This window comes from Tinamus guttatus, unplaced genomic scaffold, assembly GCF_059628265.1.
Source record: "Tinamus guttatus ecotype Peru unplaced genomic scaffold, ASM5962826v1 Tinamus_guttatus_pri_ptg000989l, whole genome shotgun sequence".
In the NCBI taxonomy this organism is placed as follows: Eukaryota; Metazoa; Chordata; class Aves; order Tinamiformes; family Tinamidae; genus Tinamus; species Tinamus guttatus.
In genome coordinates, this window is record NW_028289523.1 from 216932 (window position 1) to 233273 (window position 16342).

A 16342-nucleotide genomic window follows, 5' to 3' on the forward strand; every position below is an offset into this window, starting at 1 on the left:
CCTCTTGTTCCTGTATCCCAGAGCTTCCCTACCCCAGGCTGCCTGCAGCCCCCATGCCAGCCCCCCTCTCTAGCACAGCACAAGGCTCCCTGCCCTGGGGCTCTGCTGGCACCTCCTGCTGCCAGGGACACAGCAGCCAGCCCCTAGCTGACATGCAGAGAAACATATTTCTTTTCCCCTTTTATTCCTCCTTCTAAGAGCACAATTGCTCCTTTTCCCCTTCCCCAGGGATATCCCTGCTCCCTGAAAAACCCTTCCCCAGGTTAATTCCTTAGTTATGGTCTGCCTGGAAGGTCCTGGAGCCTCCCCGGTGCTCCCTGCAGGACCCCGAGATGCTGGTGCTGCTCTGCAGAGTGAGTGGGCTGTGGTGCTCTGGGGTCACAGGGTGACTCTGCAGTTGTTGTGGTCATGGTTGGACACAGACCCAGCTGGACAGGCATCATTGTACCTGAGAACACCGTATCAAGGGGCCTCTATCTGTGAATGATGCTCTGAGCAATCACAGGGCCTATAAAATGGCTCAGCTGTGTTCATGTGTCCCTAGACCCAGACAATGACTTCAGGTATAAGCTATCATGGGCGGCTCTTGAAGCTCCTTTCCCTGTGCCTGCAAGGTCCCCAGTGTGGTCATAGGCCACCATACGGGGGACAGTCCCAGGCAGATACTACTTGGCCATTCATCACTATGAATCAGGAACACCGAGCACTCACAAGTGAGAACTGAATCCAGTCCTTATTCCCTAACATATCCCCCAGGAGCAAATTGCCTTGGGCCCATGAAGAGCCCCAGAAAAACAAAAAGCATCTCTCAGGCTGAATGTCATGGAGCAAATTCTTGGCACCAGCTTTGGAAGAAGAGCCCAATCTACAAGATGCACTGAAAACATACCCTTTAATTAGGGGAACGACAGCTCTGACACAATGATAGACACATTTAAAGAAGACCTCTGGGTCAGAAAGACACGGGTAACACCTCTGGAGAAGTGGGATGAATTCAGAAACTTGTGCACAAACCTCATTATTAAAGCAAGAATGCCAAAATCACAAGAGTTGTCTGAGAGAAATTAGATATTACTTGAGTAGAAGGATGGGCAGCTTATTGCTGCTGAAATATTACCAATTGAATCATTTTATCTTTAAGCAGGAAAAGGAAGACAGACAGAAAGAGAGAAAGAGAGAGAACGAGAGAGACAGAGATAGAGGATGAGAGAAAGAAAGGAAGAGAGGATGAAAGGAAGAGGAAGGAAGAGAAAAAGAGAGGAAGGGAGGCAGGGAGAGAGGAAGAGAGGAAGGGAGGAAGGAAAGAAGGGAGGGAGGGAAGGAGGAGGGAGGAAGGGAGGGAGGGAGGGAGGGAGGGAGGGAGGAAGGAAGGAAGGAAGGAAGGAAGGAAGGAAGGAAGGAAGGAAGGAAGGAAGGAAGGAAGGAAGGAAGGAAGGAAGGAAGGAAGGAAGGAAGGAAGGAAGGAAGGAAGGAAGGAAGGAAGGAAGGAAGGAAGGGGGAAGGAAGGAAGGAAGGAAGGAAGGAAGGAAGGAAGGAAGGAAGGAAGGAAGGAAGGAAGGAAGGAAGGAAGGAAGGAAGGAAGGAAGGAAGGAAGGAAGGAAGGAAGGAAGGAAGGAAGGAAGGAAGAAAGGAAGGAAGGAAGGGAGGAAGGGAGAAGGAAGGAAGGAAGGAAGGAAGGAAGGAAGGAAGGAAGGAAGGAAGGAAGGAAGGAAGAAGGAAGGAAGGAAGGAAGGAAGGAAGGAAGGAAGGAAGGAAGGAAGGGAGGAAGGGAGGAGGAAGGAAGGAAGGAAGGAAGGAAGGAAGGAAGGAAGGAAGGAAGGAAGGAAGGAAGGAAGGAAGGAAGGAAGGAAGGAAGGAAGGAAGGAAGGAAGGAAGGAAGGAAGGAAGGAAGGAAGGAAGGAAGGAAGGAAGGAAGGAAGGGAGGAAGGGAGGAAGGGAGGAAGGGAGGAAGGGAGGAGGAAGGAAGGAAGGAAGGAAGGAAGGAAGGAAGGAAGGAAGGAAGGAAGGAAGGAAGGAAGGAAGGAAGGAAGGAAGGAAGGAAGGAAGGAAGGAAGGAAGGAAGGAAGGAAGGAAGGAAGGAAAGAAGGAAGGAAGGAAGGAAGGAAGGAAGGAAGGAAGGAAGGAAGGAAGGAAGGAAGGAAGGAAGGAAGGAAGGAAGGAAGGAAGGAAGGAAGGAAGGAAGGAAGGAAGGAAGGAAGGAAGGAAGGAAGGAAGGAAGGAAGGAAGGAAGGAAGGAAGGAAGGAAGGAAGACCCTTACTGCCAGTTACCCTGAGGATGAGTAGATACACATTGTCAGTCATGCAGTAGATGCAGATGGTCTTGGCATTGTATCCCCTGAACCAGTTTCCTCAGTGCAGCTTTGAGCTCCTTGTTCCTCAAGCTGTAGATGAGGGGGTTCAGTGTAGGAGGCACCAGTGAGTACAAAACAGCCAGGACCAGATCCAGAGCTGGGGAGGAGATGGAGGGGGGCTTCAGGTAGGCAAAAAATGAAGTACTGGCAAACAGGAGGACCACAGCCAGGTGTGGGAGGCACATGGAAAAGGCTTTGTGCCGACCCTGCTCAGAGGGGATCCTCAGCACAGCTCTGAAGATCTGCACATAGGACACCACAATGAAAATGAAACACCCAAAGGCTAAACAAAGACTAACCACACTAACTCCACCTTCCCTGAGGTAGGCATCTGAGCAGGAGAGCTTGAGGATCTGGGGGATCTCACAAAAGAACTGCTCCACCTCATTGCCTTGGCAGAGGGGAATGGAAAATGTGTTCCCAGTGTGCAGGAGAGCATAGAGAAAAACACTGGCCCAGGCAGCTGCTGCCATTTTGACACAAGCTCTGCTGCCCAGGAGGATCCCATAGTGCAAGGGTTTGCAAATGGCAACGTAGCGGTCGTAGGCCATCACAGTGAGGAGACAATACTCTGCTGAGATAAAGAAGACAAAGAAAAAGACCTGGGTAGCACAACCCAAGTAGGAAATGTCCCTGCTGTCCCAGAGGGAATTGTGCATGGATTTGGGGACAGTGTTGGAGATGCAGCCAAGGTCAAGGAGGGAGAGGTTGAGGAGGAAGAAGTACATGGGGGTGTGGAGGCGGTGGTCGCAGGCTACGGCTGTGATGATGAGGCCGTTGGCCAGGAGGGCAGCCAGGTAGATGGCCAGGAAGAGCGAGAAGTGCAAGAGCTGCAGCTCCCGTGTGTCTGAGAATGGCAGGAGGAGGAACTCGTTGAGGGAGCTGCTGTTGGACATTTCCTCCCCATACATATGGGGATTTCACCAAGGAAAAAAACAGACAGAGACAAGTTAGGAGACACTCTTAAAAGGAAAATAAAGAAAAATAATGAAGTTTTCTTATCTATTTGTCTCATTCCCAGATCTCTGAGGCTCACGCCTTTTCTAACAAGAAAATGTTACTCTAAAAAGAGAGCAGCCCCTGCTGAAAGGAGAGTCTGGTTTCAGAGGGCCCATCTCGGACCTTCTCTCCCTTTCTACATGCACCTGAGGGAGGTCTCCACACTCCCCTTGTAGCAAAAAACGCACAAGACCCTTTTCTGCTGCCCATTTACAGCCTCCCACCATCACTTCCAGGATTTCCATAGGTTCCCCATGGGTCGCTGGGATACCACAGATATGCCATGAGACAACAGAGCCTTTCTGGAGGGCAGGTGGCAGCCTGCAGGACACCACAGGGTAACAGCCAAATGACTGTGAGGATTTAAGATGGACTTTCCTTAAGGGACAGTCAATTCATTTCCCTGTATTGCATTTCCTGGAGATCCACAGGACAGAATGGGGCTGTGGAGACCTCACTCCCTTGGAAATCCTTCTTTTCCACTACTTGTAGCTTTGGTGCCTGAACTGCAGCTGGATACTCCCAACCACAGGAAGCAGAGAGCAAGAACAGGAGCAGCATGGACAGGAGAAGGATTAAGGAGCAACATCATGACCCTGTTGCCAAGGGAGGCAAGGAGAGGGACAGAGAGGCATTCTGGAAAACCTTCGCTTTAGCAGCAGGGTATGGCACCTTGCAGAGGGGGACATTGCAGCACTGCCCCTCTCAGCCCTTTGGTGGGGAGGCACCAAAGAGATGCCCCTCTCCTCTGCCACAGCTCTGGCTGCAGAGTTCAGCCCGAGCCCCATGCCCTGCAGTTCCTTCTCCTTCCCTGCCCATCTCTGCTGCCTGGAGCTGTCCCTGCTGGCAGCGCTTTCTCTGTCCCAGTGTCTTGTCCCTGTCACTGCTCAAAGATCCCATGTCACCCTCTGGGTGCTCAGTTCTGCCCTACAGAAACCTCTGGGCAATGTCCAGGGCCAGCTCTGTGGTTGCAGGTTGGAATGGAGCAGGTCACATAAAGTCCTAGGATGCTGCAAAGAAGATGCTGATGCTGCCTTTAGGCTAAAGTGGGGATGAAGCAGCTCACTGACATTTCTCACAGACCTATTAATTTCTCAGAGGGAAGGTTTACGACTCCCAGCTCATTGCCAAAACAGAAAACTTGTTCCTTCATTATCCCTGTGAAAATGAGGAAAGTGAAAGTGCAGAGACCTGAAGGAAAGCTCCTACTCCTTCAAGCAGCTCTTCTCTTGATTTTCCTCTTGAAAGGACCCCTCAGACATGTCCTGCACATGTGCTGGAGCTGTGAGCAGAACCTGACCCCTGCAGCACCTCTCAAAGGCAGAAAGAACCTGCCATGCCAGGGATCTCTGCTCACCCAAAGCTTCTCCCCACAGCACCACAGGGATCTCCCTGGAGAGGCTGTGTGCTGACCCTCACAGATGGCAGAGTCACTGCCCTGGGCAAACAGCACCATGAGGTACAGGGACACTGCTCTGAATCACAGCCCCAGGCAGACCTTGGTGCACTCCCTGCCTTCACAGCCCTACAGCCCTGTGTTCAAGTGGCATAGCCAAGAGAAGCATACCCTGATCCTCTGACCATGTGTCAGGGAATCCCTGCCCTGAAGCATCTCCTCCTCCTGCTATGTCCTGCTTACTCCAGGAGAGAGACCATTAAAAATCCTATGAGCCATGGTTTGGTTGGGATGCAGACACCCCCTCCAGGAACCTCAGCAGCATTGCCCTGCAGACAGAGACTCACTGTTTCAAGGGCTGTGAAGGTTGTTCCCACAATGAGCTCTGCTCCTGCTCCACACTGCTGTTCCCCTCTCGCTGCCTTCTCTCCTCTGCTGTCCGCAGCAGCAGGCAGTGCCCGCAGCCCTGCTGCTCTTGGCACAGGAGCTGCTCCTGCACTCGGCTGTCTCTGGGCAGTGCTGCCAGGCTGCCACGAGCTGCCTCCGTCCCAGGAGCCTGGCTCCGCTCAGGAGCAGAGGCCCAGCTGAACTCATCAATTTCTCTGTCCCTCGTGCTCCCTCCTCCTGGGAAATGTGCACTGCAGTCAATTAAAATAATCCCTGATTGTCCCTCTCTGAACACTAGGAAAGACTGGTGTCAGCACTGTAGTTTGTTTGATCAGAGTATTGTTACTTGGAAGAGCTGAAAATGTCCCACTCAGGAAGCCCCTCTTCCCAACTCTTAGCTGGGCAAGATAAATGAATACAAGAATAGAGCTCACTTTCCCAGTGTTCAGGTATTGCTTGATGTCACCCAGTTTGGGATTGTCAGGCTGGTTTAGAAGACCCTGGGCTGCCATGGTATTCTGTGGTGAGCTCCACAGAAACACACAGCAGGTGGGATTCCCCTTGCCCAAGCTGAAGTGAGCACAGCAGGGATGCCTGGATGGGAGGTCTTGCTCTATGCTCCCAATCACTGGTCGTTCAGGGTGGGTGTCAGCTGCACACACACAAACCCTTGGTGACACTGGAAGGGTGAGAGGTGGTTGAAGGCATGTGCCAGTGTCTGATTGCTATGATCACCATACCTACTTTCTTCTAGAGCATGTATTGGGACCGGTTAGGGAATTGCTTTCGTCCACCAAAATGTTATCAGATGCCCACTGCTACCAGAGCTCTACTCAATAGGAAGCTGAGACACGAGCAGATGCCGACATTGAAACAATTCATCTCATTCTGTTCAGGCATTGTCCCTTTCAAGTGGTTTTGGGCACTCAGGTTTCTTAACAGTGCCCACACATCTGGATCCCACCACTGTCCTTCAGCCAAGTCCTAACAGTCTAAGCCAAGCTTACTTCATCAATGAGAAAGGCACATCACACCAAGGTCTCCGCATCCTTCATACCTTCTAGCTCTCCCTCTCTTTAAACTCTTCACACCCCTAGATGGCATGAACGGGACTTGGGCCAATGATGACCTTAGGCTGTGAACTCAGGCCAAGGGACTTTTCGCTGGCATCTTGTCAGGCATCATCCTTAGAAGGATTCTATGACAGGAAGATGGAGATTTGCCCGCCCCTGGGCAGCCTCCTGGCATGTACTGGCCTTACGTGACAGGATGCCCCAGGAATAAAACATGAGGGCAGACTCCATTGGGATGGAGACTCCCAACATCGAGGTCAACGTTGTCTCCTGCAGGGATGCCCACTATAACTGAGAACCTGCCAGCCTCTCCACTCCTCTCTCTTGGAGAAATGTGTGGTCTCATAGTTCTGCTGGCAAGTATTATTCAGTAAGTAACTGTTTCGTATTCCTTTGTACTTGTAGCTATCTTGCTTTGATTAAAGGCATCAGTGTCAGTAAGTCTGTCTCATCAGATGTGTTTTTATTGCCGAATCCCGAGCCCATCCGGCACACCTGCTCGGGAGCAGAGGCCCAGCTGAACTCATGAATTTCTCCATCCCTCGTGCTCCTTCCTGCTGGGGAATGTTCACTGGAATAGACTGAAATAATCAACAGTGGTCTCTGTCTAAGCTCTGAAGGAAGATTGATGCCAGCATTGCAGCTGGTCTCATCAGAGGATGGTTATTTGTAAGAGGTGGAAACACCCCACTCTGGAAGAGGCTATTGGCATCTCTTAGCTGAGCAGGACACCTAGATGGGGACAAGAAGAGAGCTCATTTTCCCAGAGTTCAGGTATTGACTCAGATGAGCCAGGTTGGGCTTCTCAGGCTGGCCTAGGAGTCCCTGGGCTGGAGGGGAATTCAGATCCTTCCCATGTGCTCTACAAAAGCACCCAGGAGGTGGGATTCCCCCTGTGCAGGCAGAAGGGAGCACAGCAAGGCTGTGTGCAAGCAAGATCCTGCTCTATGCTCCCTTTAATATCACTGGGGATGGAGGAGGAAAGCCAGTTGCTCACACACAAGCACATAGTGACACTGAAAGCGAGCGAGGTGCTTGAAGGCATGCACCTACTTCCATCAAGAGTGTGAACTGGGGACCAGGTAGGGAGTTGGTGACCTGAAAGGACACCGGATGCCCACTGCCACCAGAGCTCCTCAACTAGGCAGCTGAGGCACATGCAGACACTGCAAGCACTTGATGTCGATCAGTGCAGGCACTTGACTCAGTGACACCAAAACAGGCCCGCAAGGACAGGTGGGCTGCCTGGGGTGTCCAGCACAACCCCATGTCTCTAGCAGATACAGCAGGGCACCTATAGGAAAACCAGGACCCTTTGGAGTGGTTGCTGGCAAGAGCCTAGGAAGACTCGGATTTCCTGACAGTGCCCAAATAACTGGATGCCACCACTGCCTTAGGCCTAGTCCTCCTTATGTACAGTCAAGCATGCTTCAGAAATGGGAGAGGCACATCACCCCAAGGTCTCTGCTCTAGTCGCTGCACCCTTAACACCTTCTATCACTCCCTCCCCAGAAACCCTTCACACCCCTAGAGGATATGAAGAGGAAATGGGTTAAGGGTGACCTCAGGCTGCCAAATCACAGGCTGACCAGATACAGGGGCTTCTTCACTAACTTGATGTTATGATGTTATGATGAAGCAGTCTTGTCCCACATGCTGATCACTGAGGGATGCCACTAATAGCCAGCTGCCTCTTGGCAGCACTGTACTTCTGATCACTGTTCTCAGTGAGCCTGATGCTCCATCCACCTCCCTTATGGCCCACTGATCCTCTGCAGATCAGTTCACCAAATTGACTAGGAGACTATGATAAACCTTTTCAATGTCCTGCTAAAGTGAGAGTTTACAGAATCCCCTGCTTTGTCCTTTTGCACACAGGCTTTCCTCTTGAGGCGGGAGGCAACCAGGTTGCTCTGGGAAGGGCTAACTTTACTCTTGTGTCAGGTTGGTAAGTGGTTTCAACAGGAAAATCTCCTGGCTCCTGTCCCAGTGCTGCTCAGCTACAAATATTATTATTAGTTTGTCCTTAAACTCTCTTGAAATTCCCTTTGCTGCTGCTTGTCCTTGTTGTCTCTTGTCCTTTCCTGCCCTTGGCCCCAATCAGACTTTCACCAAGGACAGTGACACCTTCACCTCTAAGCGCAGCCTTGCTGGGGTCTCCAGGCACCGCGCAGGCAGGCCTGCTCCATGGTAGGAGAGGGGTCTGCAGAGAGTGGGGCTGCCTTGGGGACCCTCAGCAACAGGCAGCAGAGCAGGGGCACATTGCAGGCACCTGGCGGTGACAAGAAGGCAGGAGCGTCCCTCCTCCCTGGGGGCAGACGCCTTCTGAGGGCAAGGGCACGCTGGAGATGTGGGGGACCCTGGACCCTTCCACAAGGCTTCACACACGGTCTGTTTTTCTCCTGCTTTGGAGGTTTTCCCCCCAGATTATTTTTTACTGGTATTCTTACACTTTGCCACTTCTTCCCACATTTTTCCCACATTTTCCTCTACTTTGATAGTTTTCCCATGATTTGACTTTTTTTCCTTCTCTTTCACAAACATTCCCTCCCATGTTTGTGACCGTTTTCCCACACTTGTGAAGATTTTCCTACCCTTTTGTCTTTTCCCCAACCTCTCCTTCTATTCCCATGCTTTCTCAATATTACCGAGCTCTGTGTTCTTTTTGCACTTTCCTTTTTTTCCCATCACTTCACTCTTTTTCCACTTTTGTAACCATTCCTGCACTTTTGACCATATTCCTACACTATCGTTCCTTACCCATGTTTTTCCCTATTTTCCAAGATCTGGGCACTTCTCCAATGCTTTTGCACTTTTTCCCACCATTTCAATCTTTTTCCAATGCTTATATTTGCCTTTATTATTTTCCAACTCTTGCGCTCATTTGCTGCACTTTTCCCTATGCTTCTAGTAATTTTCCCATGCCTTCCCTTCTTCCCCTTCCTTTAAGTGTTCTCCTACACTTGCCGTATCCTTGCCACTTATTTCCACTTGTACAACCTCATGAAAAACCCTGTATATCTCAATAAAACCTATAACAATTTCTTACATATTAAGATGATAGCTAATGTCTCTTAGCTAGGCATGCAGCTAGATGGGGAAAAGAACAATTTCTTTACATTTTGACTGCAATTAACAAACAGTATCAACTCCCTTCTCCACTCTTACCACTCAATGCTGCACCCACAGGGCAGGAATTTCGGGGGTGTCCATGTCAGGAACCTAAGCACAAGAGTCCCAAGTGTTTTGTCTTTTCCTGGTGGCCGGTTGGGGGTTGGCGTCACATGAAGCTGATGGGGTGTAAAACGCGGCTGTTCCCATGTGCTGACCTGATGGTCGAGCAGGTGGCCACGCTGGTGAGGAGAGCCTCAAAGTGGGAGCAACTCGGGGAGGAGGAGGACTCCAAAAAGAGTGAGGAAGTGATGGCCTGGGATGGCAAGGAATAGCCACGGGGTGATGTGGGAAAGAGAAGCTCAGGGAGGGAGCAGCGGGATGCAGGGAGCTCTGCCTTGGGGTGAACCAAGAGGCAATCGAGAGCACAGGGACGAGGACGGGGGTGGCCTCGTGGTGGGTGTCTGCTATGGAGCGCCTGACGAGGGGCAGCCTCTGCAAGGCCCGGGGAACGCAGAGCTGTGGAGAGGACAACTCGTCCTGCACCCCAGGGACCTGCTCAGGAGGGGGGAGAGGAGGTGCCTGGTGTCCCCATGGTGACTCCCAGGGCTTTGTGATGGGGGTGGCATCACACCCACAGGCCACTGTGATGGGGCAGTCCCCAAGGTGACCGTGTCCCTGCTGGGGTCTTCACTCTGAGGATTGCGGCGCAACCAGCAGGGAGCAACTCCCCTTGGTGCCCGTGTGAAAGGTCCTCAGAGAGGTTCCTAGAGATGGAGAAGGAGCAGCAGGCAAACGCCCGCACCTCATCCATGGAAGGGATCTCCAGTGTGCAAGAGTGCACGAGTGAGGTGAGTGGTGGGGCTGGAGGGAGAGCTGGGAGGCAGGGACAGGACCCGCATGGAGAGCACAGGGGTGGTGGGGAAGGAGCCCTGAGTCAAGATAGCCGGGCAGGAGCTCCTCCAGCGAGGGGACGTGCATTCCTGGCCACGGAAAAAGCAGCCTGACCTGCACTCTCCCCCTGTACTTGATGCTGGTGATGTTGCACCTCAAACACTGTGTTCAATTCTGGGCCCATCACTAGAAAAAGTAAAAATAAAAGCCATGGAGGCACTGGAGTGTGCCCAGAGAAGGGCACCAAAGCTGGTGAAGGCTTTGAAGCACAGACCCTAAGAGGAGTGGCTGAGGGAGCTGGGGTTATTTAGTGTGGAAAAGAGGAGCCTCAAGGGAGACATTATTGCTCTGCACAACAACCTGAGAGGTGGTTGTAGTGAGGCAGGGTTGATCTATTCTCAGAAATAGCTATCAATAAGACAAGAGGAAATGGCTTCAGGTTGCACCAGGAGAGGCTCAGGTTAAATATTAGGAAAACTTTCCAGGTGGAAAGAGTGGTGAAGCATTGGAAGAGGCTGCCCAGGGAAGTGGTAGAATCGCTGTCCCTGGCAGCCTTCAAGAAATGTGCAGATAAGGCACTTTAGAGCCATGGTTTAGCAGACATGGGGTTGAGGGGTTTACAGTCGGACTGAATGGTTTTGGAGAACTTTCCCAACATAGTGATTCTATGATTCTTTGACCTGGACGCTCCAAGGCCCGCATGAACCCCATGAGCTCTGTGCTGAGGGCAGAAAATAGGTCCAGGCCACGCACAGCCGCATTGTGCTCAGCCAGGAGGTTCCCTTCGACACGAGGCTGGGGTTTCCTGTGCTTAGGAGCTGCTCGTACCAACACAAGTGTCCCCATCACGGGCCTCCTTCTCCCCACAGGTGGGCCAGCAGGAGCTGCTCGCAGCAGTGCAGCGCAGCGGGAGCCCAGCTTCGTCCCACCAAAGGGACCGGCTGTCACCGCTGCCCGGCCCTCAGAGCTCACACACCTGTGAACACGGCATCGCACAGGTACAGACCTGAGCGGCGGTGGAGGCCGAGCCTCTACCTGACTCCCCATGGGGCCGGGAAGCAGGCGGGACGTGCTGGGAGACACCAGGAGGTCTCTGTGCCTGGCAGGCCGAGCGCTGCTCTGCACGGCAGCCTGCACGCACCCGCCTCGGGCTCTCCGAGGAGCTGCCTTTGCCCAAGGCTTGCCCATAGGCACGAGCCCTCTCCCCAAGCAGCCTTTGGGAGCAGGGCAGCAGCCACCTGCATGGCAGAGCCATCATCAAGGGGGTCAGAGGCTGCCGGAGGTTTCCCGTTGGGAAGGATGGAGGGAGGGACCAAGGACGGCAGTAAGGACTGCCTTTGTGGTGGCCTTCATTGCAGGTTGTGGAGGAGAAGGTCAGCGATGTCCCCTCCACAGTGCAAGAGCCGCAGCCCTCCACCAGCCTTGGAAGGCCTCAGGAAACGCCATCGCGCTCTCCACGGGAGCCAGCACAGCCTGGTGCCGACGGTGCTCGGATGGAGCTCGCTGTACCTGTGCCCCCACACGCACTGGCACGCATCATCCATCAAGACGCCCAGGCAAGATCATGGCAGCTCCAGAGCATAGAGTGGTGCCCCAGCACATCATCCTCTGCACCTCAGACAGGGCCTGATCCCTACAGTCATCGGGGACAATTCCAGTGCAGCATTCCTAGCTGGCCGAGCTGGCCTAGCGGACTAAGCTGCCCAAGTGGGCCAGTGAGAGTACGGACATCACGGACACGGCAGCAGCCCTTGGAGATCACGTGCCACCTCCAAGGAAGGCCAGTGCACGTGCATGAAGACAACACTGCACGCTACCTGGCTGTGCTCAGAACAGAGCCGCTGGAGGAGCTGGAGAGGAGCTGCCTGCAGCGCACTGGACAGAGCTTGGCCCAGCTCCGAGAAGGAGCTTTTCCAATGAGGGAGCAGAACCTGAGAGAGAGGCAGGACGAGCAGGAGGAGGGCCGTGGCAACCGTTTCTCCCTGACGCTGGCAGGATCACTCAATGCCAAACCCAAGGAGGTGAGTGCCAGGGAGTGCTGGGCCACGGGGGAGCCCTCCCAGTGCTGTGGCCAGCAGCTGTGCCGCGCCGTGCGGGACAGCCGGCTTGTCAAAGCACTGGCGGAGCCCCACGAGGCCTTTCCTCCCTTAACAAACCTCCCTCTCTCCTTCTAGCTCCTCGCCAGAAACTCCTTCTATGACCTCTGGAGACCAGAGATCACGCGAGTGGAGCTCCTCAAAGGCGCAAGCTGCAAGTGGGAGGTGCTGGAGCGGCTCTATGCTCATGCCCCAACCCGGGAGGCGCCGAGAGGCCTGGGAGCACTGCAGGAGGAGAGAGTAGAGGACACTGATGAGGAGGAGGAGGATGGGGAAGAGGAGGTGGAGGAAATTAACTCTTTGACCTGGGTCAGAGCCAGCCTCTGCAGCCCGGCTGTGGACCAGGAGACGGAGCACGAGAAGGTGCCCTGCTCGCCCCATGTCAGCACCACAGAGACTGTGAGCGAGGCACCTGACCACGTGGAGAGCCTTGAGCCAGCAATGCCCAGGGGCGGTGAGCCAGGAGCACCTCCTTTGGCCAACAGCTTTCTGCACGCAGAGGACAGCGTGCCTGTCCCACCAGCAGCAAGTGCAGGAGCAGAACCAGAGGCCTCCCCGGCATCCAGCAACTTCATCCAGCATGCAGGGGAAAATGCTCCTCCGTCTCCATCACTTCCTCCAGAACCTGCACCAGAGGCCTCTCCTTCGGCTGAAAACCCTTGCGATGAGATGAGCAGCAGCCCGTCTCCCAAGGAAACCCTGCTGCAGGAAACAACAGCAGCAGCTTCTCCCCCAGCTGCAGGCCCTGCTGCCCAGGTGAGCAAGCAGCATCTCCCCTGTCCTCACCATCCCCGGGAGCTGCCGTGGGAGCTGTGTGGGGGGTGCCCAGAGCTACCCCATTTCCTTGGAGCCCCCCTGCCCATGGCATCCCACTGTCACCCCCAGGCATTTATCCTCTGCCATGTCTCCATGGGGAGATGCTGGCTCCTCTCCGTTTCCAAGTGCCAAAGACACAGGGATGAAGTCTGCTCCAGCCCACGTCACATTCAGCCCTGGGGTCTGGATGCTGAGCGAGGAGGGAAGAGGCAGCCCCAGCAGCAGCCCCCTCCACACCAGGGCACCAGCCCCCTTGTGCCACGCACGCCCCCGGCTGCCTTCCTTTCCCCCCGCCCAGCCCTGCTGCTACGGCCCCACAAAGAGCCTTGTCCCATTGCTGTGCCAGCCGCAGGTCCCTTCCCTTGGGACGTGCAGCCATGGGCAGCCTCCTCTGATCCAAACCCTTTGCCATTGTGCAACCTGGGGCACTGGGACCCTCAGCAGGGCCAGCTGATGGCTGACGGGTGCGTGTTCTTGCTCTGCCCATGCAGGTGGCCTTGGAGCCCCAAGAGGAGGAGGAGAAGCCCTCCTCCTGCAGCCCCACACCCGACGTTGAGGCAGGTACGTACCCGCGTGGAGAGCCCTGCTGGGGACAGTGGGCCTGTCCTGGCACAGGGGGTGGCACCGAGGCCGGCAGCAGGAAGCGCTCGGGAGTTGCTGTGCCGAGGACAGAACCCCTCGGGAAGCCCTTGGTGGCAGGGACAGGCAGGTGCGGACCTGCACCCTGCAGCCCATTGCCCACAGCTCTGCTTCCCACCACAGGCATCGCCGCCCTCCCGGACGTTGCAGCTCCCCGGCGATGGCGCTCACGGCTCAGGACGGCGCTTCGAGCTCTGCGCAGAGCGTTCTGCTGCTGCTGCATCCCGGGACAGCGAGAGGAGCAGCGAGCGGATTCATGTTCCAGACAGGGACCCTGAGATGGGGGCTGGAGCAGAGCCGAGAGACAGAGCGACGGATGCTGTGTCCTGAGGGCTACAGAGATGCTGCCCTGTTGTGTCCTATAGCACCCATGTGCCCAGAGAGACTATACTCGCCAACATCGCCCGCAGCCATCGCCTGCTTCAAATAAACCCATTTGGTAGCTTTTTCTCCCCGTGTTAGTTGGTGTCAGAAAATCTCCAGGGAGACAAGTGGGTCTGTGGGGCCATAAGGCCATGGGGTGACTCCTAACTCCACACTGGTCTTGGTGGTTGGGGTGGGTAGCAGACCCAGCGAACAGGGCTCCCTGTCACTGATACTGCTGGCACGCATCTGTGCTCTTGACTGGTTCTCAGAATGACCCCAGGGCTCTTGCAAGAGCAGCAGATTAGGTGAAACACCACCCAGGGAGTGTTCCTCAGAGGCAGAATTTTTCAGCATTTCTACTGGAAATCTTGAGAAGAATGGATTCATAGTCACCTTGTGCAGAGTGAGGACAGCTCGTCTGCCTGTCAGCCTTGATTCCAGTGTCATGTTCCCACATCTCTCTGAACTGCAGGACAATCATCCTAAAAAAGTTCCCCTAAAAGGAACCCAACCCTTCCTAAGAGCAGACAAGCCCAGTTTCAAAACCTCGAATTTCCAACTTCTCTCCCTTTCTCCCTCGGCACTTGAGGGAGGTCTCCAAGCTCCACTTCTAGCCAAGAACATGCAGAGCTCTTTTTAGCTACCTATATACACTTTCCAAACCATTTTTTCATACTCTCAGTCTTGTAACAGCTGACAGGAAAATACTGGAATTAAAATTAGCACTTGGAGAGTCCTCGGGGTCTCTGAGGGAGGTGCCTGGGCCTGGCAGCTCTCACAGAAACCTCGGGAGACCAGAGCCCATCAGAGCTGCAGAGGGAGGCTGAGCAGAGAGGACGAGGGCACCTGCAATGGCACCAGCTGTCCAGGACTCCACGACCGCATCCCACACCAGTTCTTCTCAGTTCCACCTGAGAGATTACCTCTTCTACTCCACGTACTCCAAGATACATATCTGTATGTATTGCACAGGCCGCTTGGGATATCTGGATGCAGATCCTGGCAAGAGCTGAGGAAGCTTCAGGCCTGAACCTCAGTGTCCAGCAGGCAGCAGGCTCCAAGCTCCCTTTTGTTGGAGGGACATTCCTTCTGTCTCCTGCTAAAGCATTTGTACCTGTTCTCCGAGGAGAACATGCTTGGATAGAAAGTCACAGACCTCTAATGTCTTTCAGTCCTACCTAGACCATAAAAGCAGATGGACCCATGAAGGAGAGAGACCCAGTTCAGACCCTGTAGGAAAATCTCACAAGATCCCTCCTGTTGGACAGGAAGGGGAATTACAACAGAAAAAGAGCCTTGCAATCACAGATTATTAATGGTGCTGTTCTCGTTACACCCTGCTCGCTCAGGCACTTGTTCATTTAGCAGCCTAAAAGGTCTTGCTGGGCTCCCTGGTCCAATGGTAGCTGGCCGCAAGTCTCTGCTCCTTGTCCACGTTCACTAGAGAAGATCATGCTCACAGCAGCACAAATTCATGGTGCTAAGTGCTCCATCTCCCTCCTCTTGGTTAAGGAGCTGCCTTTCTCCAGGGCTGCAGAGCTCCGCAGGTGTCAGCCCCTCCACGGGGCACCCTCAGCAAACCCTCTCGTCCCCGCCGCTGCTGCTGGCCCCTCACTGCTCTGGCAGCAGCGACCTCAGCGCCAGCACCCGCCGTGAGCCTCCTGCTGGCCCAGCAGCTCCTCGGGCAGGGGGACCTCGCTCGCGCACAGCCCAGCGTGGGCTGCTGCCGCCGCGGGCTGCAGGGACACCAGGTTCCTCGGCAGAGCCGCCCCGGCCAGGAAGGGGCTGCTGACGTCACAACCAGCTGCGCGGCCTGGCCTATCAGGGGCTGCGGCAGCAGTGACGTCACCAGCTGACGCCCACGCGTCAGCACAGAGCCAGCCCTGCAGAGAGCAGGGGCCTCCCGGCAGCGTCCCCGCAATGGCCTCCGTGTCCCTGCCCGCTGCTGAGACACCCCTGGCCTCACAGGCAGCGCCTGCTGCTGCCCCGGCAGCTCCGCGCACACAAGGGACCTCCCCACGTGTCTGCACCAGACCCCGCTGCCGGCCGCGCTGCTGCTGGGACAGGAGCGGCCTCAGAGCCCATCCCCAGCCATGGGCCAGCGCTGGCCTCGCAGCTGCCCTGCCAGCAGGGACCTCCCCGGCAAGGAACTGCCCAGCCAGGCGCCTCTTGCTGGCTTGCCCGGGACTCAGAAAAGAGCAGAGCTCACGGTCA

The 16342-nt window shown here is 54.7% G+C and overlaps 1 protein-coding gene across 1 annotated transcript; it reads right to left on the minus strand.

Moving 5' to 3' along the window:
- Positions 1 to 2293: 2293 nt before the first annotated feature.
- On the minus strand, positions 2294 to 3247 carry LOC148590938 (olfactory receptor 14A16-like). Its single transcript, XM_088538290.1, has one exon. It carries the CDS (start codon positions 3245 to 3247, stop codon positions 2294 to 2296), a length of 954 nt encoding a protein of 317 aa, XP_088394416.1.
- Between the last annotated feature and the right edge of the window lie 13095 nt (positions 3248 to 16342).

What these genes read in the sequence shown, in the direction of transcription:
- LOC148590938 (XM_088538290.1), bottom strand. Translation starts at nt 3,247, where the DNA reads ATGTCCAACAGCAGCTCCCTCAACGAGTTCCTCCTCCTGCCATTCTCA.